Source organism: Apus apus, chromosome 4 (assembly GCF_020740795.1).
Source record: "Apus apus isolate bApuApu2 chromosome 4, bApuApu2.pri.cur, whole genome shotgun sequence".
NCBI classification, from domain to species: Eukaryota; Metazoa; Chordata; class Aves; order Apodiformes; family Apodidae; genus Apus; species Apus apus.
In genome coordinates this window covers 39264883-39290572 of record NC_067285.1, presented here as the reverse complement: position 1 = coordinate 39290572, position 25690 = coordinate 39264883, and the positions used below count along the sequence as shown (strand labels likewise).

The 25690-nt window shown below is 55.0% G+C and overlaps 3 protein-coding genes across 3 annotated transcripts in view; 2 read left to right on the top strand and 1 right to left on the bottom strand.

Annotated features, from left to right (window-relative positions):
• Positions 1 to 247: 247 nt before the first annotated feature.
• Positions 248 to 14586, top strand: PPP2CB (protein phosphatase 2 catalytic subunit beta). The gene is made up of 7 exons (XM_051619496.1): positions 248 to 470; positions 8058 to 8267; positions 9478 to 9651; positions 10350 to 10439; positions 12050 to 12211; positions 13072 to 13190; positions 13798 to 14586. The coding sequence occupies exons 1-7, from the start codon at positions 369 to 371 to the stop codon at positions 13868 to 13870; spliced, it is 930 nt and encodes a 309-aa protein (XP_051475456.1). The 5' UTR covers positions 248 to 368; the 3' UTR covers positions 13871 to 14586.
• A 96-nt stretch (positions 14587 to 14682) lies between these two features.
• Positions 14683 to 20158, top strand: GSR (glutathione-disulfide reductase). The gene is made up of 13 exons (XM_051619499.1): positions 14683 to 14820; positions 15932 to 15958; positions 16140 to 16228; positions 16561 to 16630; positions 16772 to 16919; positions 17033 to 17087; positions 17171 to 17270; positions 18260 to 18346; positions 18515 to 18676; positions 19033 to 19144; positions 19227 to 19358; positions 19487 to 19620; positions 19852 to 20158. Exons 1-13 carry the CDS (start codon positions 14692 to 14694, stop codon positions 19999 to 20001), a joined length of 1395 nt encoding a protein of 464 aa, XP_051475459.1. The 5' UTR covers positions 14683 to 14691; the 3' UTR covers positions 20002 to 20158.
• Positions 20159 to 23205: 3047 nt separating this feature from the next.
• FRAS1 (Fraser extracellular matrix complex subunit 1) overlaps positions 23206 to 25690 on the bottom strand; it is a 164752-nt gene continuing 162267 nt past the window's right edge. The window contains exons 72-73 of the mRNA XM_051618261.1: positions 24950 to 25096; positions 23206 to 24329 (exon numbers count right to left, since the gene is read on the bottom strand). Of these exons, the coding sequence (XP_051474221.1) occupies positions 23763 to 24329; positions 24950 to 25096 (714 nt within the window). The 3' untranslated portion in view covers positions 23206 to 23762. The remainder of the gene's footprint in view (positions 24330 to 24949; positions 25097 to 25690) is intronic.

Sequence of the window (25690 nt, the reverse complement as noted above, 5' to 3'; positions counted from 1 at the left end):
ACGGGTTGTGAGGGGCCGTGAGGGGCCGGGACAGGTTGTGAAGGGCCGGGCCGGGACAGGCCGGGACGGGCCAGGACAGGCCGCGACCGCCGCTCGGCCCCTAAGAGGGGACCCGGGGCCGGCGTCCCCCCCGCACCCCCCGCTTGGCTGTAAAGAAGGACCCGGCAGGAACAGCCGCCTGGAGCGGCGGGAGGAGGGTCCCGGCGCGGGCCGGGCGGGGCCGGACGTGCGCAGCGCCGGCAGGAAGCGGGAGCGGGCGCCGCCATTTCCGCGCAGCCGAGCAGGCCTCGCCTCCCGGTTGTTGCGGGCCCGGGCCTCGCGGGGCCCCCTCGCCCGGCCCCCCCTTCCCCCGGCCCGGCCCCAGCGCCATGGAGGAGAAAGGCTTCGCGAAGGAGCTGGACCAGTGGATCGAGCAGCTGAACGAGTGCCGGCAGCTGAGCGAGAGCCAGGTCCGCAGCCTCTGCGAGAAGGTGAGTGCGGGGCCTGGGGGGGGGGGGTGCGGGGCTTGGGGGGGGGGGCTCGGGTTGTTCGCCATCCCCGTGTCTGGGGGGCTGGGAGCCGCGGGAAAGCGGCAGAGGGACGGGGGGATGGGGGGTGTGTGGGGAGCTGCGGCTGAGCTCCCAGCCCTGACACCCGCGTTCCTGGCGTCCACTACTCCGGGTTTCCCCGCTGTCGGCCGATCGTCTAAACCTCAGGGTTTGGTTTGTGCAGGGCAGGGGTCTGTTCCGTCTTCCAGGGGCCTCGGGTCGCGCTTGTTTGCCTCCCCGGGGCGCCTCTCGGCCGCAGGCTGAAAAGCCAACCCTAAAGGATGGAGGAAGCCTGACATCCGATGCGTGTTCTAGGAAGGCAAGAGGGGGGTAAGAGATAAACTGTAGTGCCGACCTGAGCAGAGGCTTGGTGGCTGCTGAGGGAGACAAAAATAGAAGGAGAAATGGCTGGATAAAGGGCACAGTCGGCTATTTTGGGTGGTGGTTTGGACAGTCCTTGGGTACATTCCTGTTTGGAGTTGTTTAGTGTAGACTCTCAAGAGCCTTTATTTTATTTTTGCGTCGGGAGACTGATCTTCAGACTTGTGTTTTGTCTGTGAAGTACCTCTGTGTGAACACTCCCTCAGGACTGCAGTTTGTGCCTAAATTGGGAGTTTTCTTTGGACTCGACAAGATGTAACAATTAAAAGAGTTGAAGCGGTAGCAAGTGTTGTAACAAAGATGATTCTTTCTGTTTGCTTCTCACCTCAGTGACCAGCAGAGACCATTGCTGTCCCTCAGATGGTCCAGGGAAGTGCTCCACTTCCTTCCTTGGGTGGAAGGAAGGGCTGATGGTTGTTAAGCACAGAGGGTGGTTAGTTCACTGTTCCCTGGGGTGTCGTGTGGCTGGTGGTGGACTTGGTGTGGTCAGGTCCTCACCTGCACGTCTGGCTGAGCTCTCTCCCAAGTGCAGCATGTCTGCTGATGCCTGTTCCTGGCAGCATGTTTTGGCCAAACGTCTCAGTGCCAGCTTCAAGAGGCTGTTTTCTCCTCAGTGTACTCCCACGGTGGTGAGATCTGAGCAGGAGGGTCTGTGCTGCAGCCTCCTCATGTGCTCACTGGAAAGGTGGGAGCTGCTTGTTTGAACGCCACAGGTAGAGACACTGAAGGACTCCAGGCTCTGACTTCCTGGCAGATGCTTTCACCAGTGGTCCTGACATCTAGCCCACCTCCACCCTGCTTCTGTTTTCTTTCCCCTTTTCCCTTGTTTTAGTCCCATGCTAGGGCTCTACACTTGTTTTATGACAGACTCCCCAGAGGAGTGAGGTGAGAAGGGCTGGTGCTACAGCAGGCAGCAGCAGCAGTGGTGTGAGGAGTGAGATTTCTTGAAGAGTGAGTAAGAGCTTCTCCTGGCTGCCCTGTCCCCTGTGTGAGGCCCAGCTCATAAGCCTGAAATAATTAATTAGTGTGATCTGTCCCCTGCTCCAAGCACTGCTGGTTGGGAGCTGCTGTTCTAACCAGCAGGCTGTCACAGAGAACCATTTCCCTTCTTCTGCAGCTGCCTTGTTAATTCAGGAGCTGTGGCTGCTGTGTTTTGAGGACAGTGCCAGCAGTTTGTGGCTCTATGTCAGGCATCACCCAATAAACAGGGAGAGGGGCAGCTCAGCTGGAGCTGAAGAGGCTGTTTGTCCTCCAGGTGGCAGGTAGGAACCCTCAACTTGTGTGGAACACATGTCATCTGTCACAGCACCTCATTCTTCAAGGCTGTGAGGTAAATACTCTTCCTTGGCTTATTCTTAAAGCTTAGGGGAGTGGTTGTAGCATCCAGCTGGTGTGGAAAGGAGCTTGCCAGAACTTCTGGGTGTGTGGGCCTGCTTTTGGTGTGGAGCAGCCCTGCCAGAAAGCTTGCTTAGTTTTGTTTCCTTGAGATAATATTATGAGAAACCTTTACCAACCTTGTCCATCTTCGGAGCACTCCCTGTTGTGTGACTAATTTCTTCAGAGGTCAAGTACAATAGAGGCTCTTGTCTCAGGTTTATGTTTGTGAAATAATGTGGTAGTAAAAAAAAAAAATGAAAGAAATATTTTAATCAAAACTAGGGGAGAAAAAAAAAACAACCCAAAGAAACAAATCCCAGACTTGTGGAGTTTTAATTACTGGCATAATGGGCAGCAATGAGGGAAGGATTGGACATAGCTAGGGTTGATGAAGGTGCACCAAATCATTCTACACCCTGGAAGTTCCGGACATTTGCACCTGTAAAAATCCCACTCTTGTCTTCACCTGCCCAGTTACGACACCGTTTTGGCACCTGATCAATCCTGTCTTCTTCATGCAGTTAGTGAAGGTGTCATCTTGAGACAACACGAGAACACCCCTTTCCCGTTCTGCTGGTCTTGAAAATGAAATCTAGCTAAAATCGTGCTGACATTTAAAGGATAATAGAAGGACAAACAACTGTGATCACTGCTGGAGCTGTTAGACTGGAGAACTGTTCCAGCATGTGGGGAAACACGCGTTGGATGTCGGGCATCTCATACTGCTTCTGTTAACATCGTGGTCTTAGACTCTCATCGTGGCAGAATTTTATATTCACTAAATAGGCAGTGAAACGTGTGGAGTTCTGCCTTGGATTGTGTCTGCACTTCACTGAAGGTGCTTTCTGTGCTGAAATTGTTGGGTGCTGATAGGAGGGCAGTGCTGGCTGGCTTCATCGACCTGCCTTGGAGCTTGCACAGGTTGTCAGCTGGGTTTTGGACAGCTAGAGTCAGGCTCAAAGGCCAAGTTCACTTAATAGGAAGTGCTCCTGAGGTTGGACACGGAAATCTTTGAATCTTCTGTCGAGTTCATCTCAGGTCAGCAAATGGATTCTGGTGCTGGTGAGGGAGTTGAGAGCCATCCTGCTTATCCCAGGAAAAAGGGTTTGTCACCAAGGTAATAAAATGGGATGTGAAAGGAGGCACGTGAAAGGCTGTCTCTTGAATGAGACGCAGGCCAGAAACCATCTATACCATCCTTCTAGCTGTAGCTGCTTTTCCGCGCTGTTTCTGTATGTGTAGGGAGGTTTAGAGTCTCGTTGCTGTGAGCAGCTTGAGAGCTTTGTGTTGAGAAGTGGTGGGAGGGGAAGGATTCTTAGCGCCAGGACTTGCAGTTCTTGTATTGAATGGTGATTGTAACCTGACTCTCCCAGCCACGCAGCAGGAGCCGTTTGCCGCTGGAGGGGAGCTTTGCAGCTACTGGAACGCCCTGCTGGTGCTTCTGCCCTCCGAGGTCATCTCACCTCAGAATAATTTTAGGAGGAGAGTTAGCAAGCTCTCCTGCACTAATTGGGGAAATTAGCACTAGCGATGGAGCCAAGTAGCATCCTGGACGCTGTTCAAACCATGAAATTCCCAGTGTTGGGTTGAGCGGTGGCCAGGAATGTTTCAGCTCTCCAGCAGTGACACTCATCCCAGGGTGTGCTGGCCCAGGTACCTGTAGGAGCACGTGTGCACCTTGATGGTCCCTATCACTCCAGAGTCTCCTCTGCTGCCTTGTTGCTGGAGGGCAGGACATCTACATCTCTCCAGCTTCCATCTCATCTGGGGAGAAACCAGCTGGTTCCTGTTCAGGCCAAGCTTGTTGAGATGTTCATATCCTCAGCACACATGTTGATAGAGTGGTTTGGTCTGTGGCAGCTGATGGGAGGATGGTTCAGTTGAATTGTGATCAGAACTCCGTGGCTGGCCTCTGTGGTTCAACCACTGGGCTTGCTTTCTTGGGGACAGCACAGCAAATCCTTGGCACGTGCATTTTCCAGCTTCCCTCCACATGGACTGAGGACCAGACAGCTTGTGTGCCAGTCCACACAGAGGTGATCTACAGGATCTAAACCTGGGAAAGAGAGAGAGGTGAGATGATGGGCAACCTCACAGCCAACAGCCTAATCTTCAAAGCAATTTTGGGCACAGACTTCAGTGCTTAGTGGAAGTTCATTTGATGAAAATACCTAGAAACTGCTGCTTTACCTTCTGCCCTGGATATGGTTTTAATCCAAAACAATTGGGGCACAGGTTTGGGAAGCTGATAATGTTTGTCACCACATTCTAGAGCAAAGGTAGCTGAAACACAAAGTTGTTTAACAACTTTCTTAAGTGGGTAAATGATGATGGTGCAGGGCAGCTCAGTTGCATCAGTTTGTTAGCCTTGTTTTGTCATTTTAAGTCACTTAACTTGAGCATTAGGTCTGCACAGTGAGACGTGTGAGCAGAGCCTGCTGGTTCCTTGCTGCTTTTTCTGGGCTTTTTTCATGATGATGAGCATCTTAAAGGTCTTGTTCTGCATTGGAAAGTCACGTGAGGGTAAAATTCTGTGGGCAGCCATGCTGAGCTGCCAAGCCTGATTTGAACCAGCTCTATTTGTCTGTTAATGTGTTTGTCTACATAGTAAGCTAAAATGGGCTCCACGGTAACAGCTGATAGGCAGCTTGAGAAGCTGCTGCTCTTCAGCTGCTAGGTCCTCTTGTCTCCTGAGGGGAAACTTCTGGATTCTCCTTAGTACCAAAACTTCGGAGCTCAGGCTGACACACCTTCCTAGGGCGTGTTTAAGGTGTGTTTGCCCTGTTAAGAAGGAGCTGTTCTCTGCAGGCCATGCTGCCTTACCTGGATGTGTTCTCAGGATGGGCGCCTGGGTTTTTGGGGTGGATCAGGGAGATGGAGAGTGATGATGTGGTTGAGACACCGGTAAGTATGTAATGGTGCCTGTACAGCGTCCTACATCTTTCCCCCAGAGGCTTGAAGTAAGTGTATTCTTTTTATGCATCTATATTTGTCTCTCTGGGAGAGCAGAACCTCTCAAAAGGTGTTAAAGGTGTGTGAATGGAATTCCAGTGCTGCTGTTGCACTCAAAGACACAGCATGTTCAACAGTTTCCAGTCAGTGGAGAACTGCAAGGTGGACCCCATGCCATCAAGTCCACGTGTAGGATGTGTCTTTGAGGATCAGGGCGATGCTGGATGTTCTCCAAGCCCTTGACTGCTTGGGTTGCAGGTATTCTTTCCCAATATGCACTTCCCTAGAAGGGGCAAGGCAACTCATGTTTGAATGTGAACACAGGCGTCCTTGAGGAACCCGCTGAAGGTGTCCAGCTTCCTCCTGGTAACATCAGGTGGGAGCTACGTCATCCTGAGCTGAGGGACCTGGCGATGGATAGCTGGATAATAGCCTGCTGGTGGCCGTTCAGCACTGGTGATCTTACATCCCTTGTGTTCAGATAGGACCGAGCCCATCTGTGGGTGTTCTCTGTGCCTCAGATGTGCCTGGAGCTCTGATCTGCATCACTTGGTGAGCTGGAGGCAGCGGAACAAACACTGTGCTTAATAACACCAATCAGGTAATGCAGATAGGCTCCATTACATCGCTGTAATTAGCAGAGGAGCTGCTGGGACTAGAGGAAGAGATAACTAAATCCAGGGATGCCAACCCTCCATCTGTGGTCATTTTGTTGCCGGCTGGGCACGGCCAGGGAAGCTGGTTGTGGCTCCATATGTTTAAATTGCTTCTGACTTGGCTTTTCCAGTTGTACGTGACCTGCCGTTAGAAGCTGTTAAACTGTTGTGCCTGGAGGGGGATTGGGAATCCTGAAGGCAAGAAGTGCCTGGGGCAAGAGAAGCACCTTTCATAGATGCAGTGATATTCTGTGCCAGGCTAGTCATGTGAAGCTCAGGAATACTTGTTTTCCTTGGCAGCATCAGCATGAAGAAGAAATCATAGAATCATCCTGGCTGGAAGGGACCTTGAAGACCATCAAGTCCAACCATAACCTAAATCCCCCTACCATGACCTGATTTACCCATTCAGTGCTTAAATCATGTCCCTAAGCACTATTATCTACATTCCTTTTAAACACTTCCAGGGATGGTGACTCCACCACCTCCCTGGGCAGCCTGTTCCACTGTCCAACCACTCTTTGGGTAAAGAACCTCTTTCTAATCTCCAGTCTAAACCTCCCCTGGTGCAGCTTTAGGCCATTTCCTCTGTCCTGTCATTACTCACTTGGGAGAAGAGCCCAACTCCCACCTCCCTACAGCCTCCTTTCAGGTAGTTGCAGAGAGCAATGAGGTCTCCCCTCATCCTCCTCTTCTTCAAACTAAACGACCCCAGTTCCCTCAGCCTTTCCTCATAGGGCTTATTCTTCAGACCTTTCACCAACTTGGTAGCTCCTCTGGACATGCTCCAGCAGCTCAACATCCTTCTGGTAGTGAGGGGCCCAGAACTGTTCCTTTTGCAAGGAAAATGGATTTGTTCATTCCCATGTGTCCTGGAGAGGTTCCCTTTCCTGAGACATGGCTCCAGTCATCTGGTGTGCACCACAAGGTGACCTGAGAGTGCAGGAGCTCTGGAGAGCTGGGGCAGCCCCTGGCGCTGTGCCCGCCTGGGTGGTTGTTTGCAGAGGAGCACAGCTCAGCTGGTCCCACAGTGGTTGCCCAGTGTTGCTGCCAGCTGAGCTGCTTGGTCATGTGCAGCCTTCCCCTGGTGACGTCCTCTCTGCTTGGTGACACCACTGGGAGCTGCCCTTGTCCACACAAGAACATTGGTGCCACAAAGCCTGGGAGATCCCAGAGGAGGAGCTGTTGGTGCTGGCAGAAAGGGTTCTCCAGCCTGGTGTGGTGTTGCCAGCCGAGGTGGGAAGGCAAACAGTTCCATGTGGCTGCCTGGGATCAAGAGGAATCCACTGAGCAGCTGAGATGGTCGTCAGACTAAAACGTGGCAGGAGGAGGGAGTCTGTGAGTGCATCACTGCAGGTCACATCACTTCTGTCAGACACCTTGGAGGCCAAAATACCCAACTGGATGTGTGCTTTTGCAAATGGGATTGTTCAGAAGCCTGTGAAGGCCACCTGGGTGGGCTGCACTATCTCCTCTGGTATTTCTGCCCTACAGCAGATGGTAAGAGTCTTGAGTCGTGCGAGTTTGGCACTGAGCTGTTGCTGACAGGACATAGGGTGGCCTGCAAGACTGAGGGGACAGCTGTGGTCCTTGAGGTAAAAACTCCTGGGTATCGTGAAAGTGCTGCCATAGTTCATGTAGCTGAGGTGAGCAGACCTGAGCTCTGATGGAAAAATCCGTCCAAAATGATATGTGGAAAAAAAATAAAAAATCAGTTGTGCTTGAGAACATCTGCCCATGATGCTAATGAAGCTCACTGGAACAGTGCTTCATCCTGACTGCACTGAGAAATGTTTGGAAGAAGCACAGGGCTCGTGGGTCAACCCCAGAGATGATGGAAGTCATGGATTCAGTGCAAGTCTTGGAAGTTCTGCTTCATTTCAGGGGAGTCTGGGAATTAACTTGTATAGTTAGTGCTTTGACCTTGTTTGTCAGTTCTCATGATACAAGATGACCTTCGTGACGTGGCCTCACAGCAGCAAACCTGCTGGTCTTTGTGCACAGGGATTTGTAAGATGTGCTTGGTCACAGGTTTTCCAGTGGTCATCTTGAGCTGCTGGACTGAAGTTGGGTTTCCAGTGCGAATGCCGTGGGATGACAACTGCTCATCCTGCTTCTGGAGGAGCTCCCTACCTTTTTGTCCTAACTGTGTCTTTCTTGCCAGGCTAAAGAAATTCTTACAAAAGAATCCAATGTTCAAGAGGTACGTTGCCCCGTCACCGTCTGTGGGGATGTCCACGGTCAATTCCACGACCTCATGGAACTCTTTAGGATTGGTGGGAAGTCACCAGACACCAATTACCTGTTCATGGGAGACTACGTGGACAGAGGCTATTACTCGGTGGAAACGGTGACTCTCCTAGTAGCATTAAAGGTATGGTGTGGCAGTGCTTACACGTCAGTCCTGGGCAACACCACGTTTTGGGGGGAGTTTGGAAAGAATTGCTCCTCCTGTTGGCGCTCCCGTTGGCTTGAGCTAGATGGGTGTAAATGGAAATGTGTTACTAAATGTCGTGGTTTGGGCCCAACACAACAACAAAGAACCAGTCCCGTGGCCACTCACCCAACTTCCCCCCTCACACACACCCTGGGATGGGGAGGACAAACCCAACTGGAAGCTCATGGGGCCAGACAAGGACAAGGAGGGATCTTCACTGATTGAGGTCCAGGGCAAAACAGACTCAACTTGGGGAAAAAACGATAATTTTAATGTCACGCTAATCAAACACCCACAGGACACAGACACACACAGAGCAGGGCTTGCATGTGTTACCCCCCCCCCCCCTTCTTCCCGGGCCCAAATCCCTTTGTTCCTGGTTTCTCTCTCTCCTTCCCCCCAACAGCACAGGGGGATGGGGTTGGGGTTTAAAGTCAGTTCACAGGCTGGTGGGTCCTGCTGCTCCTTCCTCCTCAGGGAGAAGGATTCCTCACAGTATTCCCGGCTTCCCCACGGGGTCCCTCCCATGGCAGAGTCCTCCACCAACCTCTGCTCCACGAGTCCTTCCCACCAGGCCTGGAGCTGCTCCAGCCTGGGCTTCCCACAGAGTCACGGGGGCTTCAGGAACAGGCACCTCCCCTGGCCCGGGGGCTTCCACAGCTGCACCATCCCAGCAGCAAATCCAAGCTCACCCCTCCTGGCTCCTTCAGGGAATGTTTCACCACGTTCCTTCATGGGTGCAGGGGCACAGCTGCCATCTCACCATAGGTTGCAGGGAAACTGCTTGGGCACCTTCTTCCACTTCTCCCTCACCAACCACCAGCACTGCTCTGCCTCTCCTGCTCACTCTTCCTACCTGCTTGTTCTGCTCAGCTCTTATTTCGGTTCTTTCATATGTTAATCACAGAGGTTCATCTGTTGTCTCTCTGATGGCTCCTTGCCCAGCTGGGTTTGGAGCTGGGAGGGAGCTCTTCAGCTTCTTACAGGAGCCACCCCTGGGGCCCCTCCCCGCCTGCCAAAAATCCCCCCCCAAACCAAACCAGCACAGTGCACGTGTGTGACTCCCATTACTTTGGAATCCCCTGAGTGTTCCTTTCCACCTGGAGGGTACAATCGTGGTGCTAAAGAGGAGTTTCCCTGTGGGCAGGTGCGTTACCCTGAGCGCATCACCATCCTGAGGGGCAACCACGAGAGCAGGCAGATCACCCAGGTGTACGGCTTCTACGACGAGTGTCTGCGCAAGTACGGCAACGCCAACGTCTGGAAGTACTTCACAGACCTCTTTGACTACCTTCCCCTTACAGCTCTAGTAGATGGCCAGGTAAGCCTCAAGGAAGGAAGAGCTGTTTCTTACAGCTGCTCAGCCTGTGTTGGCTGAGCTCTCCAGGAACAGTCTCAAACAAGCTCCCTTAACTCTTTTAAGGCCAGGTTGGATGAGGTTTTGTGCAACCTGGTCTAGTGGTTGGGTTCCCTGCTTGTGGCAGGGGGGTTGGAACTTGATGATCTTTAAGGTCCCTTCCAACCTTGATTCTATGAATCTATGAACTTGTGATCCAAATATATATATTAATATTTTTAAAGCCCTTTTTATTGTGGGTCTGGGGAAGAACTTGGCGAGGTGCTAATAGAAACTGGTGATGGGGCAAGGCTGTTGGTCCTGCTGCTGAAGGAATGGCAAGGTATTGCACGTCTGGTTCGTCTTAAACAGCCACTCAACAAGTGGGGGACCCCTCACGATGCATCAGGTGCAAGTTGAGGTGGGACTGGGAGGCAAGATCTTCTTAGAAGAGAAGGCGTGGGACCTTTGCTGACACTCTGATCTCTCTGTGCAAGGTGCAGCCTTTTAGCTGTGTTCCCTTCCATGCAAATGAAATTGGGTTTCTCTGCTGCAAGGGGGAAATGGCTGTAGAGGTGAAAGAATGGTAACAAGAGTTCAAAGCAGCCATTTGCTGAGGTGGATCTTCCAAAACAATATGCACTGAACAGGTTGCTTTTCTTTTTTGTATTTGTCTGGAACAGATATTCTGTCTCCACGGTGGCCTCTCTCCATCCATAGATACACTGGATCATATCAGGGCTCTGGACCGCCTGCAGGAAGTTCCACACGAGGTACTGGGAAGGGAAGTGTATCTTGTGGGTGGAAAATGCAAATGTGACCTCATGTTAAGCAATGAGAAGCACAGTGACACAGCAGATGATTGCTGTCCTAAGGGCTGAAGGAAATGAAGATCCATTTGGGCACATTTGACACACACAAGTCACAGTTCTTTGGTTACAGGAAAAGGAGAGCTGTGGGGTCTTCATGGCTGATTTTTCACAGAGCCATGGGATTTTTTGACTGTCACACTGCTTCAAAGTATAGTATTTGGCAGAGGAAGTGTTTCCTACCTGGAGCCTCATCACAGGCTTGCTTGTGAGCAGACAACCACCACACAAAGCTGTTATGTCACCATCCTTCCTCCCCAGCCAGTCCTGTCTTCTGTGGTGTTTTGCCTTGCTCAGAACTTTCTGGGGGCCTGAGATTCTGACTGGAGAGACCACCTGAGCTCCCAGGGTGACAACTGGAGTGGTTAGGGCTTCAAAAAGGCCTTGAATGTTCCCTGATGAAAACAAATTGCTTGTTCTGCAAGTTCTTTGGCGTGAGAGCAAGAACAATGCAGCAAGATCTGCCCAGATCTCCCAAAAACCTGAAATAAGCTGTATCAGTGACCCCTAGAATTGGTGGGGTGTTTACCTGTGGTTAGGTGACATGATTATGTTGCTGCTCAGGGGTTTTCCCAGTCCTGTGCTGAAATCTGGCTGTCCTGGGGACCTCCACATGCTGTCAGTGTGGTCCTTACTGCAGAACTGGGGTCAGAGGGTGGGAAGCAGCAGCAGGCTCGGGGAAGTGCTGGTGGCTCATCTCTGCCCCCGAGTAGCTCCGTGAGAGACAGTGCTGAGCTTCATCTGGGGCTCTTACAAGTTGTACACCAGGATATTTTTGAATATGTCAAATCCAACAAGAGGAGAGGAAATTAAACTATTAATACCCTGCCAGGAGGGCTGCTGGAGGCTTCACATCAGTCTCTGGAGCAGTTAGTTCATGGCCTCTTGTGGGTCGTTTCTCATTCTTTAATTTATTGCAGCTTGGCTGGCAGCAGTGGACCTGGTGTGTGTGCTTGAGCCTTCTCACGTGGTCTTGTTCACTATTCTGTGAGGGTCAGCAGTGAGAAGGGGGATCTGCTCTCTGTGTCTTTGTAGCTCCAACTAGTTGGAGAAAAATGGTACATAGAAGAGGGGGTGGGGAGAAATTCTGTGCTGTGAGGGTGGTGAGACCCTGGCCCAGGTTGCCCAGGGAAGCTGTGGCTGCCGCATCCCTGGCAGTGTTGAAGGGCAGGTTGGATGGGGCTTGGAGCAACCTGGGCTGGTGGGAGGTGTCCCTGCCCATGCAGAGGAGTTGGAACGAGATGATTTTGAAGGTCCCTCCCAGCCCAAACCATTCTGTGTTTCCATGGTTCTGGTTGCATGGACCTGCTTTCTTACTCGGCGCTGTAGCTACTCATTGCTGACTGATACAGGGAGTAACTACTTACTACTACTCTGTGTGTTAAAAAACCTCAAGCACCCCGTGCAGAGAAGGACACACTGGCAGTCTCTTTACTGCCAATAACGTGTTTTACAAGTGGCTTTTTATCTTGGTCTTGCTAGTCATCTGCTGAAAACACTCCCTCTTTTTCAAGGGTCCCATGTGTGATCTGTTGTGGTCGGATCCGGACGATCGTGGTGGCTGGGGTATATCTCCACGTGGTGCTGGCTACACGTTTGGACAAGATATTTCTGAAACATTTAACCATGCCAATGGTCTCACGCTGGTCTCCCGTGCTCACCAACTTGTCATGGAGGTAGGGGAAGTGCTCTACTGGGTGAGGCTGGCAAAAAATAGCTGCCAGATCTGGTCTCCTCAGTGAGACCTTCTGCTGATGGGTTTGCATAAGCTGGCACCTACACCTTACACAGGTAAATGCCAACAAAGGGGCTTTAATCACACAAAACCAAGCAAAGTAAAATGATGAGCTTGGGCCTGTGATGTCAACAAGGGTGTTCTGCTCTTCTTCCCCTCTGCTCACCAAGTAAACGACCAGAGGGGCCCTGTCACCCCCACTTTGGGGCAGTAATAATCTCCTCACCTGCTGACCGCGCTACTAAGACTGCTGCTGCATTGAGCAGGCTGTCCAGTAGCACTCACCAGTCAGATGTGACAGGATTAAGCAGTGATTTTGGCTGTTGAGCAGCTACTGTCTTGCTGGAAAAATTCCAGGTGGGTCAGTGGAGCAGGTGTATTTTTCAAATCCAGTTCAAGTAGATCCCTGAAGTCATCCCGTGTGTCAGACGCTGCCGCATCCCGCCGGCAAATTCTCGGTGGTGGCAGATGAAAGCTGAAGGCACATCAAAACACCTCCAGGTTTCCTTGTGGCATGGGTCCATAATTTGTGTTAAAACAATGGAGAGACACACAAGTGACAAGTGACCCACCTCTCTGAGCCGTGACTGAGGCTGGTTTTGCCAGGGAACTGCTGCTTGTTCTTGTGGCAGAGTAACACTTTAAAAAATGAAACCAAGTTGGTTGAAAAGACTTCTCCTAAGTCTGCAGTTTCATCAGTGCCTTGGATCATCTCAGGCCTGAAAAGAAACTTCAGACAGGTTTGAGGTTTAACAAAGACCTTTCTTTTCTCTTTTTTTTTATTTTTACTTTTTGTGGCAGGGTTATAATTGGTGCCACGACCGGAACGTGGTGACCATCTTCAGTGCACCCAATTACTGCTACCGCTGTGGGAACCAGGCTGCTATCATGGAATTAGATGACACTTTAAAATATTCCTTGTGAGTATTCCTGGCTCGAGCTGCTCTCTTCTCCTCCTGTGTTGTCAGGAATGTCTGATCCTTTCCAAAGGGGCTGGGAAATCCAGCTTAAGCCACTCTCGAGTTAAGGTTGTGGGCTCTACCTGCACGAGTATCTAAAAACAAGGAGTGAGTTAAGCTCTTAAAAGCTCCTCTTGGGTCCTGCAGCATCTCCTTGTCCTGGCTCTCTGAAGGAGTTAAGAGCTGCTGCATTTTTGTAGTCCCTCTTTAGGCCAGGCTTGCTGGTGAGAGCAAAGGTAGGTTGGTTTCAGTCTCTGTTGTTGGTAGCAGTAGGCTTTGTAGAGCTGGGAGAGAGGGTCTGGATTTTGCATTCAGCTGAGCTGGTGTGAGGGTAGCAATGGGCTGCAGAAGTGCTGACTGCTGGGGGGGGAGGGTGTTTGCTCCCCAAGCAGCACCTTGATGAGGTTAAACACCCACGGATGCTTGTTTTGGGACCTGGAATGTGTTATATAGAAGCAGCTGGGATGAGTAAAGCAATACCAGCAAGAGAGCAAGTCCCGTATTTCTTATGACGCTGGAAAACACCTTGTGGAGGAGGGGAAAAATGATCCTTTTTGCTCTCTTGCAGCCTCCAGTTTGACCCAGCACCTCGTCGTGGAGAGCCTCATGTTACCCGTCGTACCCCAGACTACTTCCTATAAACCTCTCCTAACCTTTGTAGAAGGAAGTACAACCTGGCATTTTAAAGAGCAACAATATTCACACCTTTCTGTAAGAAACTGGGGTTCGTCTCAACTTCAAGCTCCCCATCATGGACCAAAACGTGCCATACAGAGGACAAAGAGCATTTAGCACAACTTGAGACTGAATTCCTTACAACACTATATCTATCTTTCTACCCATCAGTCCAACAGTTTGCCTGCTGTATTTGTAGTCATTGTTTTGTTTTTCTTCTGGACTGTTCAGAGAGGAAAAAGATAACTCTGGTAACACTTCCATCTCCTTTGGCTCTTTGTACATTTTTAGTTCTAGTGGTTAACTGGCATGAATTAGAGGTGATTTTTTTTTTTTTCTGAGGGAAATGCACACTAACTTCCTCCCCCACCACTCTTGTGTTTTACTGCAAGACCCATCAACCTAAACTGGAGAAAGGAAGAGATTCCTGCTTGGGAGTACGTTGTCATAACATGGATATAAAAGTGTTCCCTTTTTAGCTCGAGCCCCTCTCTCTGTTGATCCTGCTTGTTCTTTTTTTTTTTTTTTTTTTTTTGGTTTTTTTTTGTCTTTTATTTTTTTTTATTTGGGTTTTTTTTTGTTGTTATTTCTCCCCTCTCTCCTCTGTATATTTGTCCTGGAAGTGCTTGCAACCCCTCCTTGGCTGTACCCCCCAAATAAACTTGCTGTTGTCAGCCCCCAAGCCCGTCGTGCTGTGCTGGGCCGGGCCAGAATGAAGTTGGGGGAGGGACGAGGAGGGACGAGGAGGGGAGGAACCTCCCCCGGGCACAGACCCAGCCTGGGAGCCATGGCGGCGGCTGCCTACGAGCTGCTGGTGCTGGGCGGGGGGTCCGGGGGGCTGGCGGGGGCCCGGCGGGCAGCGGAGCTGGGGGCCCGGGTGGCCCTGGTGGAGCCGCAACGTTTCGGGGGCACCTGCGTGAGTCCCGGGGTTGCGGGGGGGACGCGAGGTGGGGGGGGGGGGGCGAGGTGTGCGGGGCCCGGTTCCCCCCCCGGGGTCGATCCCGGTCCCCCCGGTTTCCCCCCCCTCCACCTCCCCTGGTCCTGAGCCCCGTCCCCCCGGGGCCGATCCTGGTTCCCCGGGGCTAATCGTGGTTCCTCCTCTCGGGCTTCCTGGAGGTGTTCCCGTTCATCCCGGGGGCCGATCCCGGCCCTCCCAGGGTTGGTTGCTCCTGGACACCCCCCACCCCCACCCCCCGGGGGGTGTTTCAGTCCCTCGGGTGTGATCCCTGGACCCCCCCGGGCTGCTCCCGGTCTCTCCCTGGGGTGGGTCCCGTCTCCAGCCCTCGGGGTGCCCTGGTGCTGCTCCCGGGAATGATCCCGGGAACCTCGGGGGTGTCCCCAGTCCCCCCGGGGGACCAGTCCCCGTCGTGGGGAGGGGGCTGCTGGGGAGCAGAGTCTCCATCCCGGGCACGGAGCGTTGCTCGAGGACCTTCCTGGTCCCGCTGAGCTTGGGGGAAGAGCGGGATGGGTCTGATTCCTTCCCCTCCGGGAGGGGGTGGCTCCTTCGGGAGGTTGGCAGGGTGAGAGAGGGACAGTGACAGGCACAACGGTTGAGGCAGTTACCACTGGAAAGTTGCAAAGCAGAACTAGAAGCGGGGGGGGGGGGGGAAAAGCCCCAACTTCTTCCTCAAACAACCCAGGGACAGGTTTATTTTTTTTGTGCTTTGAAATGCATCCCCTGGAAGGGTTGCCCGGCTAGGAGTGGAAGGGATGGCAAGCACCCTTCTCCTCAGGAGTCTGTTGTTAAGAACCGGTGGGGAAAAAAACAAACACAGCGAGCCCTCGTGGCTGAACACTCTGCACCTTCCGTGTTCTCCGCGGAAGAAGTGACAGGAAACGGGCAAACCACGAAGGTGCTGGAGGTGGTTACAAGCCCTCTTTGGCCAGAAACCCCTGACCCTGCCTTTATTTTCCTGGGTGGAGAGTTGGGGTTCGGCCCAGGCCTGACGTAGGGTGCCCTCCAGAGCGTCACCTTGGGGGGGGAAATAAAAAAATAAGCCTTAACACTCTCCTTTCTCCCCCCGCAGGTCAACGTTGGGTGCGTGCCAAAGAAGGTAAGGATGTTTTCTGGTGCTGGCTCCTTGGCCGTGCCTTGGGTTTGGTGCCTGCCAAGTCACAGGGAGGAGGGAGCAGGGGCTGGGGAGCATGACTTGAGCCACTGAGGTGCCTCAAAGTGCCCTGACCTTGGGTTTTTCCCCGAACCTGGACCAGACAGCTTGAGTTTTGTGCGGGCAGGTGATGTGGAACGCGGCGACCCACGCCGAGTTCGTCCACGATCACGCCGACTACGGCTTCGAAACACCCGGCGTCAAGTTCAGCTGGAGGTGAGCGTGGAAAGGGACGAGTGTCTACTGCTGCCTGACCTGCCTCCAGGGGTAGCCTGTCCACCCTGGAGGGGTCCCTGCCCGCTCGGCAGCTGCCCAGGGATGGGATTCCTGACGGATTGTGGAAAGGAGAGGGCGGCAAAAGAGGCGTGCGAAGGGGGACGCGGGGAAGGGAGGCACAGAAACCTGCTGTCAGGCAGGGCAGGGTTGTTTTGTTTGGTGTTTTTTCTGGCGTGGGTGCCACGTTCTGCAGGGATGTAGTGTTTTTTTTTTTTGCTGAGCTGGGTGGGTTCATTCAGTGCTGGCGATAGGAAAGCCCTGCTCTGTTCCAGAACCGTTAAAGAGAAGCGTGACGCCTACGTCAGGCGCCTGAACGACATCTACGAGAGCAACATCAAGAAGGTGAGGGTGCCTTTGCCCTGGGGAGCTGGGCTCTGCTGCTGGATTTTCCAGCCTCGACGGTTGCCCTGCAGCCGTGGAAGCTTCGTTAGCTGGTTCTCCTCCTGCTGTTAATCACCTGTTCCCCCCCTCCTCCCCGCCAAGGCTCACATTGACATCATTCGGGGCTACGGGCAGTTCACCGCTGACCCCCAGCCCACCATCCAGGTGGAAGGGAAGAAGTACACGGCTCCTCACATCCTCATCGCCACGGGAGGGCGCCCGGCCGTGCCCCCCGACGGCGACATTCCCGGTGAGCCCCCGCGGAATTCCCGGGGCTGCCTGGAGGGAAAAGGGCTGGGGAGTGGGTTTGGGGGGGGGTGAAACTGGGCGAAGGGTGCGAAAGGGGGGGGCTCTGCTTTGCAGGTGCCAGCCTGGGGATTACCAGCGACGGCTTCTTCGACCTGGAGGAGCTGCCCAGGTAAAAAAGGGGCTCATCCCCGAGCCCGGGCTGGTGCTGCCAGCAGCTCCGAGCCCACGGCCTGGCCCCCCCACCCCCCGCAGGCGCAGCGTGGTGGTGGGTGCCGGATACATCGCGGTGGAGATGGTGGGAATCCTGTCCACCCTGGGCTCCAAGTCGTCCCTGCTGATCCGCCAGGACAAGGTAGAGCAGCCCCGGGTTGCTGGGTTTTCCTGGTCACCACCTGCTGTAGCTGGTGGAGGGGGGGGTGGGGCTGACTGGGCACGGGTGGGAAGAAGCATGGGCAGCAGGGCCAGGGAGGGGATTCCTTCTGCTGGGGTGCTGTGCTGGAGCCCTCAACACAGGAAGGACGTGGAGCTGTTGGAGAGAGTCCAGAGGAGGCCACGGAGATGATGGGAGGGCTGGAGCAGCTCTGCTCTGGAGACAGGCTGGGAGAGTTGGGGTGTTCAGCCTGGAGAAGAGAAGGCTCCAGGGAGACCTTAGAGCAGCTTCCAGGGCCTGAAGGGGCTCCAGGAAAGATGGGGAGGGGCTTGGGACAAGGGCAGGGAGGGAGAGGACAAGGGGGAATGGATTAAAACTGGAAGAGGGAGATTTAGGTGAGACATGAGGAGGGAATTCTTTGCTGTGAGGGTGGTGAGACCCTGGCCCAGGTTGCCCAGGGAAGCTGTGGCTGCCCCATCCCTGGCAGTGTTGAAGGGCAGGTTGGATGGGGCTTGGAGCAACCTGGGCTGGTGGGAGGTGTCCCTGCCCGTGCAGGGGGGTTGGGACTAGATGATCTTGAAGGTCCCTTCCCACCCAAACCAGTCTGTGATTCTATGAAATGGGGCTGCAGGGGATGGTGATGTTTGGCTGTTGGGCCTGGGGTGGGGCAGATGGGGTGAGAAGAATGCAGCTGTGCTGCCGGGAAGATTGTGGCAGCACTGAGCCACATGTCTGGCGTTTCTGCAGCTGCGTGTGCCACCACACCCTTTCCCTGCAGCTTTATTTCAAGTTGTGACTTGAAAAAAAGAAAATAATAATAATAAAATTGGTAAGGAAAACCAGAGGAGAGCTTAGTCATTAACCACAAGTGCCCCAAAGCTCTCGGGCTGGATGGGGCTGGTGGAGGGGCTGCCAGATGGTGTTCTCATTTGTCAACCTTCATCTGATGGGGTTGGTGGGTTCCTGCCCAGGTCCTGAGGACTTTTGACTCCCTGATCAGCTCGAACTGCACCCAGGAGCTGGAGAACAGCGGGGTGGATGTCTGGAAGCACAGCCAGGTAGATGCAGAGCAGCCCGGCAGCTTGTCCTGTCCCTCCCGGAGGGGCTGGGCTGGGGGAGGTCAGCATTGCTGGCTGGGCCTTGGCTTTGGCAGCATCCCTGGTCCTGTGATGCAAGGTGGAAGTCTCTGGCACCTTGTCCCACCGTGCTGTCTTGTTCCCTGCCAGGTCAAGAGGGTCACCAAGTCCCCGTCTGGGCTGCTGGATGTGACAGTGACCTCCTCGGTGCCCGGGCACAAGCCGGTGGAGGGAGTGATCCGGGATGTTGACTGTCTGCTGTGGGCTGTGGGGAGGGAGCCCAACACTGAGGAGCTGTGCCTGGACCAAGTGGTGAGATGGCAACATGTCCCCTCCGGGCCGGTGTGAGGGTCCCACAGGGCTCCTGTGGGTACTCAGGAGATCCAGCAAGTCTCTGGGGGGGGGGGGTCTCACGAGTCTCTGGAGGTCCTATGGGTCTCCAGACGTCCCACAGATCTCCAGGGGGCCCATGGGTTTCCAGTCGTCCCACAGGTCTCCAGAGGTCCCCCAACTCTCTGGAGGTTCCACAGGATGGTGTGCCCACCGTGTCCTGCCTCCAGCTTGGGACCAGAGTGGCCACCAGCACAGGTTCCCCCCCCCCCCTCTGTGGGCATCAGCTGTCCCATCCCTCCTGGGACACGTGCCGAGGTGGCTGTTTCCCCTGGCAGGGCGTGCAGGTGGATGCCAGGGGCCACGTGGTGGTGGATGAGTACCAGAACACCACCAGGAGAGGGATCTACGCCGTTGGGGACGTCTGCGGGAGAGCCCTTCTCACACCAGGTACCCTGGCCGTGCGCCCCCCTCCTCCCTCCTCAGCCCCTCGGCAGGTGCCAGAGCTCAGGCTCCTCGTCCCTCCCCGCAGTGGCCATCGCAGCTGGCAGGAAGCTGGCCCACAGGCTCTTTGAGAACAAGCCAGAATCCCGGCTGGACTACCACAACATCCCCACCGTCGTCTTCAGCCACCCGCCCATCGGCACCGTGGGCCTCACAGAAGGTGGGGGGTGGGAGACGTTGCAGCTCAGAGCTGCTGGTTCGGTGCCTGAGCCTTTGCAGAGGGGGGGCTTGGGCTCCTTCCTGGAGGTGGTGTCACCCCCCCCTTGAGCCACGTGTCCTCTGCCGCAGAGGAGGCCGTGGCCGCGCACGGGAGGGAGAGCGTGAAGATCTACAGCACCTCCTTCACCCCCTTGTACCACGCCGTCACCCAGAGGAAGGGCAAGTGTGTCATGAAGCTGGTGTGCGTTGGCAAGGAGGAGAAGGTGGGTGGAGGGGACCCGTGGGGACAGCTGGGTGCTGCGGGGGGGGGGCTTGGTGGTTCCCACACCTGGGAGGGACCATCCTCTTTTTCCCTCCCCGCCGTGGTCAGCTCTGACCTGCTCAGACCAGGTCTGGGGCCGGGCTCCATCCCTTCCAGCCCCCAGCTGGGCGTTCATCCTGGCTGTGGCTGGTGCTGGGTCCCCCACCCAAGCCTCCCTGCTTCCTCCCCCAAGGTGGTGGGGCTGCACATGCAGGGGCTGGGCTGCGACGAGATGCTGCAGGGCTTTGCGGTGGCCATCAAGATGGGGGCCACCAAGGCTGACCTGGACAACACGGTGGCCATTCACCCCACGTCTGCTGAGGAGCTGGTGACGATGCGCTGAGGAGGGGGGGGGGTGGGTGCAGGGGAGCAGCTGCAGAGGAGGGTGGTCTTGTGTGCCTTCAAACGAAACGCCTTCCCCTCAGGTTTCCTGGAGAGGGTGTCTGGAAAATCGGGGTGGAGTGATTGGGAGTGGAAAATAAAAAGAGACAAGGTTTTTTTTGGTGGCAAGTCCCTCTGCCTCTCGCTTCGTGGTGGCCTCTGCCCAGCTACACGGGGGTGGTGGGACAGGGTGGTCCCTCAGCGGGGTTCTGGGGGGGAAGGCTCCTCCTTGAGTGTCCCCAGCACTAAGGGCTGGGTGCTGGGGGCACTGGTGGGTGCTGGAGGACCCCGAGTGGGCTCATGGAGCGTGACCACCAAGATGATCCAAGGGCTGGAGCAGCTCTGCTCTGGAGACAGGCTGGGAGAGCTGGGGTGTTCAGCCTGGAGAAGAGAAGGCTCCAGGGAGACCTTAGAGCACCTTCCAGTGCCTGAAGGGGCTCCAGGAAAGCTGGGGAGGGGCTTTTCCTCAGAGAAGATAGTGATAGGACAAGGGGTGATGGTTTTAAACTGAGAGAGGGGAGATTTAGGTGAGATGATAGGAAGAAATTCTTCACTCTAAGGATGGTGAGGAACTGGAATGGGTTGCCCAGGGAGGTTGTTGATGCCCCCTCCCTGGAGGCTTTTAAAGCCAGGTTGGATGGGGCTTGGAGCAACCTGGTCTAGTGGGAGGTGTCCCTGCCCATGGCAGTGGGGGGGTTGGAAGTTGATGATCTTTGAGGTCCCTTCCAACCTGAATGATTCCGTGACCACCCCGCTGTATCCCAGCTTTCATTTTGCTGGAAAGAGGGTTTGTGTGAAACCTCTGAGGTGGAAAACTCCCGGAAGCCCAAGGGGGAGGTGAAGGGCCAAAGGAGAGGGACAGGTTGTGAAGCTCCAGGCTCTGCTGGGGTCTCCCCAACCCAACCAGCCAAACCAAAGCAGGCAGGGATGTCCAGCCCAGCCCTCCTAACCCCACCAGAATAGTAGTTAACCAGGATAATGGACTCCTAGGGGCTCAGCTGCAAACAAAAGCCCAAAGATGACCCATAGCCTTGGTCATCTACCTTAACCCTTGAAAGAAGAACGACTTGAGAGGCTCCTGGTGAGCTGAAGCAGAAAAGGTTTCCTCTGGACTTGCCCCAGTTGCTCCTCAAGCACAACAAGGGTGTTAATTGGCGTTAATTCCAAGTGATTTGCTCCATTTGAATCCAGGTGACTTTACCCTCTAGGTCAACACACTGTGATGACATTTTGTCACAGCCTTTATTTCCCCCCCCCCCCCTCCCCTTTTAAATGACAAGTTCGGTCACTTATTTTAAGGCATCATTTAGTGTTGCTGACATTGGACCTGCCCTTGGTGGGCAGAGAACTTACCCAAGCGTGTAAATAAAAGAAGGCAGGGCCGCACAGACCCCGGCGAGGGCTGAGACCCGGGGACGGGACCGATGGACAGAGCGGGACGGGAGGAGGGAAGGACCCCGCGTTCGGAGGAGGGAGGCGGGACACGGGGGCGGGGGGTCCCGGCGCGCTCCTGTCCCGAGGAGCTCCCACAGAATCACAGAATCCCAGAGGTTGGGAGGGACCTGGAAAGATCACCCAGCCCAACCCCCCCTGCCAGAGCAGGGTCACCCAGAGCACATCACACAGGAACGTGTCCAGGTGGGTTTGGAATGTCTCCAGAGAAGGAGACTCCACAGCCTCTCTGGGCAGCCTGTCCCAGGGCTCTGTCACTCTCACAGGAAAGAAGCTTTTTCTGATGTTTACGTTTGCACCCACTGCCCCTTGTCCAATCACTGGACATCACTGAACAAAGCCTGGCTCTGTCCTCCTGACACTCGCCCTTAACGTATTTCTAAACAATTATGAGGCCACTCCTCAGTGTCCTCCAAGCTCAAGACACCCAGCTCCCTCAGCCTTTCCTCATCAGGGAGATGTTCCACTCCCTCCATCATCTCTCTGGCTCTGCCCTGGACTCTTTCCAGCAGTTCCCTGTCCTTCCTGAACTGTGGGTCCCAGAACTGGACACAATATTCCAGATGTGGCCTCACCAGGGCAGAACAGAGGGGAGGAGAACCTCCCTTGACCTACTAACCACCCCCTTTCTAACCCACCCCAGGATGCCATTGGCCTTCTTGGCTACCAGGGCACACTGCTGGCTCATGGTCATCCTCCTGCCCACCAGGGCCCCCAGGTACCTTTCTCCTACCCTGCTCTCCAGCAGCTCAGCCCCCAGCCTCTATTGGTACATGGGGCTGTTCTTCCCCAGATGCAAGACTCCACACTTGCCCTTGTTGAATTTCACCAGGTTTCTCCCCACCCAGCTCTCCAGCCTGTCCAGGTCTCTCTGAATGGCAGCACAGCCTTCTGGTGTGTCAGCCACTCCTCCCAGCTTGGTGTCATCAGCAAACTTGCCGTTTGTAAAGCATTCTAAAACCATAGAATCATCACAGAATCATAGAGCAGTTTGGACTGGAAGGGACTGAGAGCTGGAAGGGACAGAACCCCGGCTGGGCAGAAGGGACCCCCCCCCCCCGTGCCCAGGGATGCTCAGCCCCCTCCGTGCCCTCGGGAGCATCTCCCCGGTCCCCCCTGGCCCCGCACCAGGGGGTTGGGGGGTGTTCGGCGCTCCCCGGGAGCCTCAAAACCTGGCTCGGCAGCGCAGACCCGGCGGTAGGTTTTTTAGGGGGGGACGTGGCACCCCTCTACCTCGGGGGGCTGGTTCTGGGGCTCAGGAGCGGGTCTGGGGGGTGGGTTTTCAGGGCTCTGCGGAGGGGAAAGTGGCTCCCCGGGGATTTGGGGTGGGATTGGGACCTGAAAGCCGGGCTCGGCAGGAGGCTCAGCCCCCGTGTCCAGCCCGGGAGAGCCGGAAACGTGAGCCCCGAGTTGTGTGGGGTCGTGGTCGGACCCGGGGCTGAGCAGGGGTGAGGGTCTGGGGCTGCGGGAGGGGGGGTGGGAGTAGCAGGGACCCCCCCTCCCCGGAGGGGGTGGATCTGTAGCTCCTGCCTGACCCACCTCGCCGAGGCGCAATAGAAAAGGACACCCCGGGCACGCTGGGCTTCGGGTTTATCATCAAACTTTACTCGGTGAGACAGGGCAGTGAACACCCCGCGGGGCAGGTCCTGTCCCTGCCACCCCCCCTCTCCGCATCCAGCACCGCCCCAGCAAGATTCCCCTCCCCCCCCCAAGATACTGAGCACCAGGTTTACAGTTTGTTTGTTTGTTTTCTGCAGGGTTTTGCCCCGTTTTAAGAAGCAAACCAAGGCTGCTTGCCTCGGGTATTAAAACAAGCAGATGTGTCTTCTCGTACTTTATTCCCCAGTGAAGAACCAACCCCCCCCAGCCCTGCAGGCCAGGAGCTGAGGGTCCCTCTGCTCCTCACCCCTGGGTGACACAGGAACAGGGGGGGGGAAAAATAATGTCCCCAGGATGCCCTGACAGAGGCCTGGGTCTCCTCCCTGCACGGCCAAGGGAGGTGCTGGTTCTCCTGGGGCCACCCCTGGAGAAGTGGAGCTGGAGGAAGCTGGTGGAGGCTGCAGAGGTGAGGGAGAGCCCCAACTCCTCCTCCTCATCCTCCTGCTCCTCCTCCTGCTCCTCCTCCTCACCAGAGTAGGAAAACACCAGCATCACTTTTCTTAGCTTGTTTTGTTTTTCGTTCCTCGGTTGGGGTTTTGTTTTTTTTACCATTTATATATATATATATATATATATATATAAGCTCTTTACCAAACCCAAGCCCGTGCTCCCTTAAACCTCCGTTCCGTCCTGCAAACTCCTCTGCACTTCGACTTCCAAGTTCACCTGCTTCCCTTTCCTGCCGCTGCCCTCCCAGCGGGTGACGTTCCGGACGGTGCAGGAGCGGCTGCCCAGCGCCCGCCCCGCGCCCCGCGGCAGCTCCACCTTGCTGTTGAGGGGATGCTCCTCCGGGACGGCTCCCCCCGCCTCCCTCTTCCCGCGGCACCTCCTGGCCAGCAGGCAAACCCCGGGAAGCAGCAGCAGCAGCAGCAGCAGCAGCAGGAACAGGAGGGCGGCTGCCGCCAGGGCGCTGCCCAGGGAGGCGCCCGCGGGGGAGAAGGAGGCGGCCACGGCGGCTTCGTCCCTCTCCAGCAGCAGCGACTTCATGTTGGTGCCGTTCTTGACCAGGTCGCCCTCGTTGTCGTAGATCAGGGAGTGGTCCAGCAGCAGCCGCCCCTCCCTGTCCACCAGGTCGCGGCGCCAGCGGCCCCAGAGCGATCGCTGCAGGCGGGGGCTGCCCCTGCCCTCCGGCCCGATCACGTAGATGACCTGCAGGTACCACTGGTGTCCAGCTTCCACCTGCAAGGACAGGGAACTGCAGCTACAGCTTCTAGTGGTGCTGTTGAGTCAAAGATTGGTTGCATGTATGTATTTATTTATCTTATTTTTGGTCCTGTTTAACTCGCATCAACCTCAACCCAAAAGCTCCGTGTGTTTTCAGTAGCACCTGCAATAATCACAAGGAGGTGTTTGGTCTGGTTGCCTGTTGTGGAATCCTAGCATCACAGACTGGTCTGGGTGGGAAGGGACTTTCAAAATCATCTAGTTCCAACCCCCTTGCCATGGGCAGGGACACCTCCCACCAGCCCAGGCTGCTCCAAGCCCCATCCAACCTGCCCTTCAACACTGCCAGGGATGGGCAACTGCAATAATATCTTTGGCAACTACAACAATTCCGGAACGTTAATCACAAGTTTTGAAAGAGCTTCTTTCCTGAGTGCTTTGGCAAACAAATCATCACTAGAATCAATTCCTCATCTCCATTTTGTGTGCTAGAGTTTGCTTCCTAACAGGCTCCACTGGTTCATTTATGGTACAACTGAGGCAGCACCAGGCCCAGACCCCACAATTCCCCAAATACCTGGGACATCCTGGGTAGAAAAGTGAGTTTTGGGCCACCCCTATGGCTTGGTACATACCTTGTAGAGAGCATCCACCTTGAGAGTGAACCCATCGACTCCAGGCATGCTGCTCACCGAGTGGAATTCCGGCAGCTCGGAAGCAAAGTGGGCATCAAAAGGGACATCATGGAAATACTTGTCTGTCACCTCTGGCTGGTTTCGGTCCTGGGAATCAGAGAGGGGGGTTATGAAGAGGAAGGTGGGCTCCCATGGGTTGTTTTTAGACTATGAAATACTCGTGGGTAAAAAGTGAGGGAAATCACAGAATCACGGACTGGTTTGGGTGGGAAGGGACCTTCAAGATCATCTAGTCCCAACCCCCCTGCATGGGCAGGGACACCTCCCACCAGCCCAGGTTGCTCCAAGCCCCATCCAACCTGCCCTTCAACACTGCCAGGGATGGGGCAGCCACAGCTTCCCTGGGCAACCTGGGCCAGGCTCTCACCACCCTCACAGCAAAGAATTCCCTCCTCATGTCTCACCTCAATCTCCCTCTTCCAGTTTTCATCCATCCCCCTTGTCCTCTCCCTCCCTGCCCTTGTCCCAAGCCCCTCCCCAGCTTTCCTGGAGCCCCTTCAGGCCCTGGAAGGTGCTCTAAGGTCTCCCTGGAGCCTTCTCTTCTCCAGGCTGAACAGCCCCACCTCCCTCAGCCTGTCTCCAGAGCAGAGCTGCTCCAGGCCTTGGATCATCTTTTTGGCCTCCTCTGGACTCTCTCCAGGAGCTCCATGTCCTTCTTACACTGGGGGCTCCAGAACTGGA

Excerpts from the sequence above, each read along its gene's own strand:
- PPP2CB (XM_051619496.1), top strand. The coding sequence starts at position 369 with ATGGAGGAGAAAGGCTTCGCGAAGGAGCTGGACCAGTGGATCGAGCAG. Across the intron at positions 8,268-9,477 it reads CTCTCCTAGTAGCATTAAAG|GTGCGTTACCCTGAGCGCAT; the intron begins GTATGGTGTGGC and ends CCCTGTGGGCAG. Across the intron at positions 9,652-10,349 it reads CAGCTCTAGTAGATGGCCAG|ATATTCTGTCTCCACGGTGG; the intron begins GTAAGCCTCAAG and ends TGTCTGGAACAG.
- GSR (XM_051619499.1), top strand. The coding sequence starts at position 14,692 with ATGGCGGCGGCTGCCTACGAGCTGCTGGTGCTGGGCGGGGGGTCCGGG. Across the intron at positions 19,145-19,226 it reads GAGAGCCCTTCTCACACCAG|TGGCCATCGCAGCTGGCAGG; the intron begins GTACCCTGGCCG and ends CCCTCCCCGCAG. Across the intron at positions 19,621-19,851 it reads GCGTTGGCAAGGAGGAGAAG|GTGGTGGGGCTGCACATGCA; the intron begins GTGGGTGGAGGG and ends TCCTCCCCCAAG.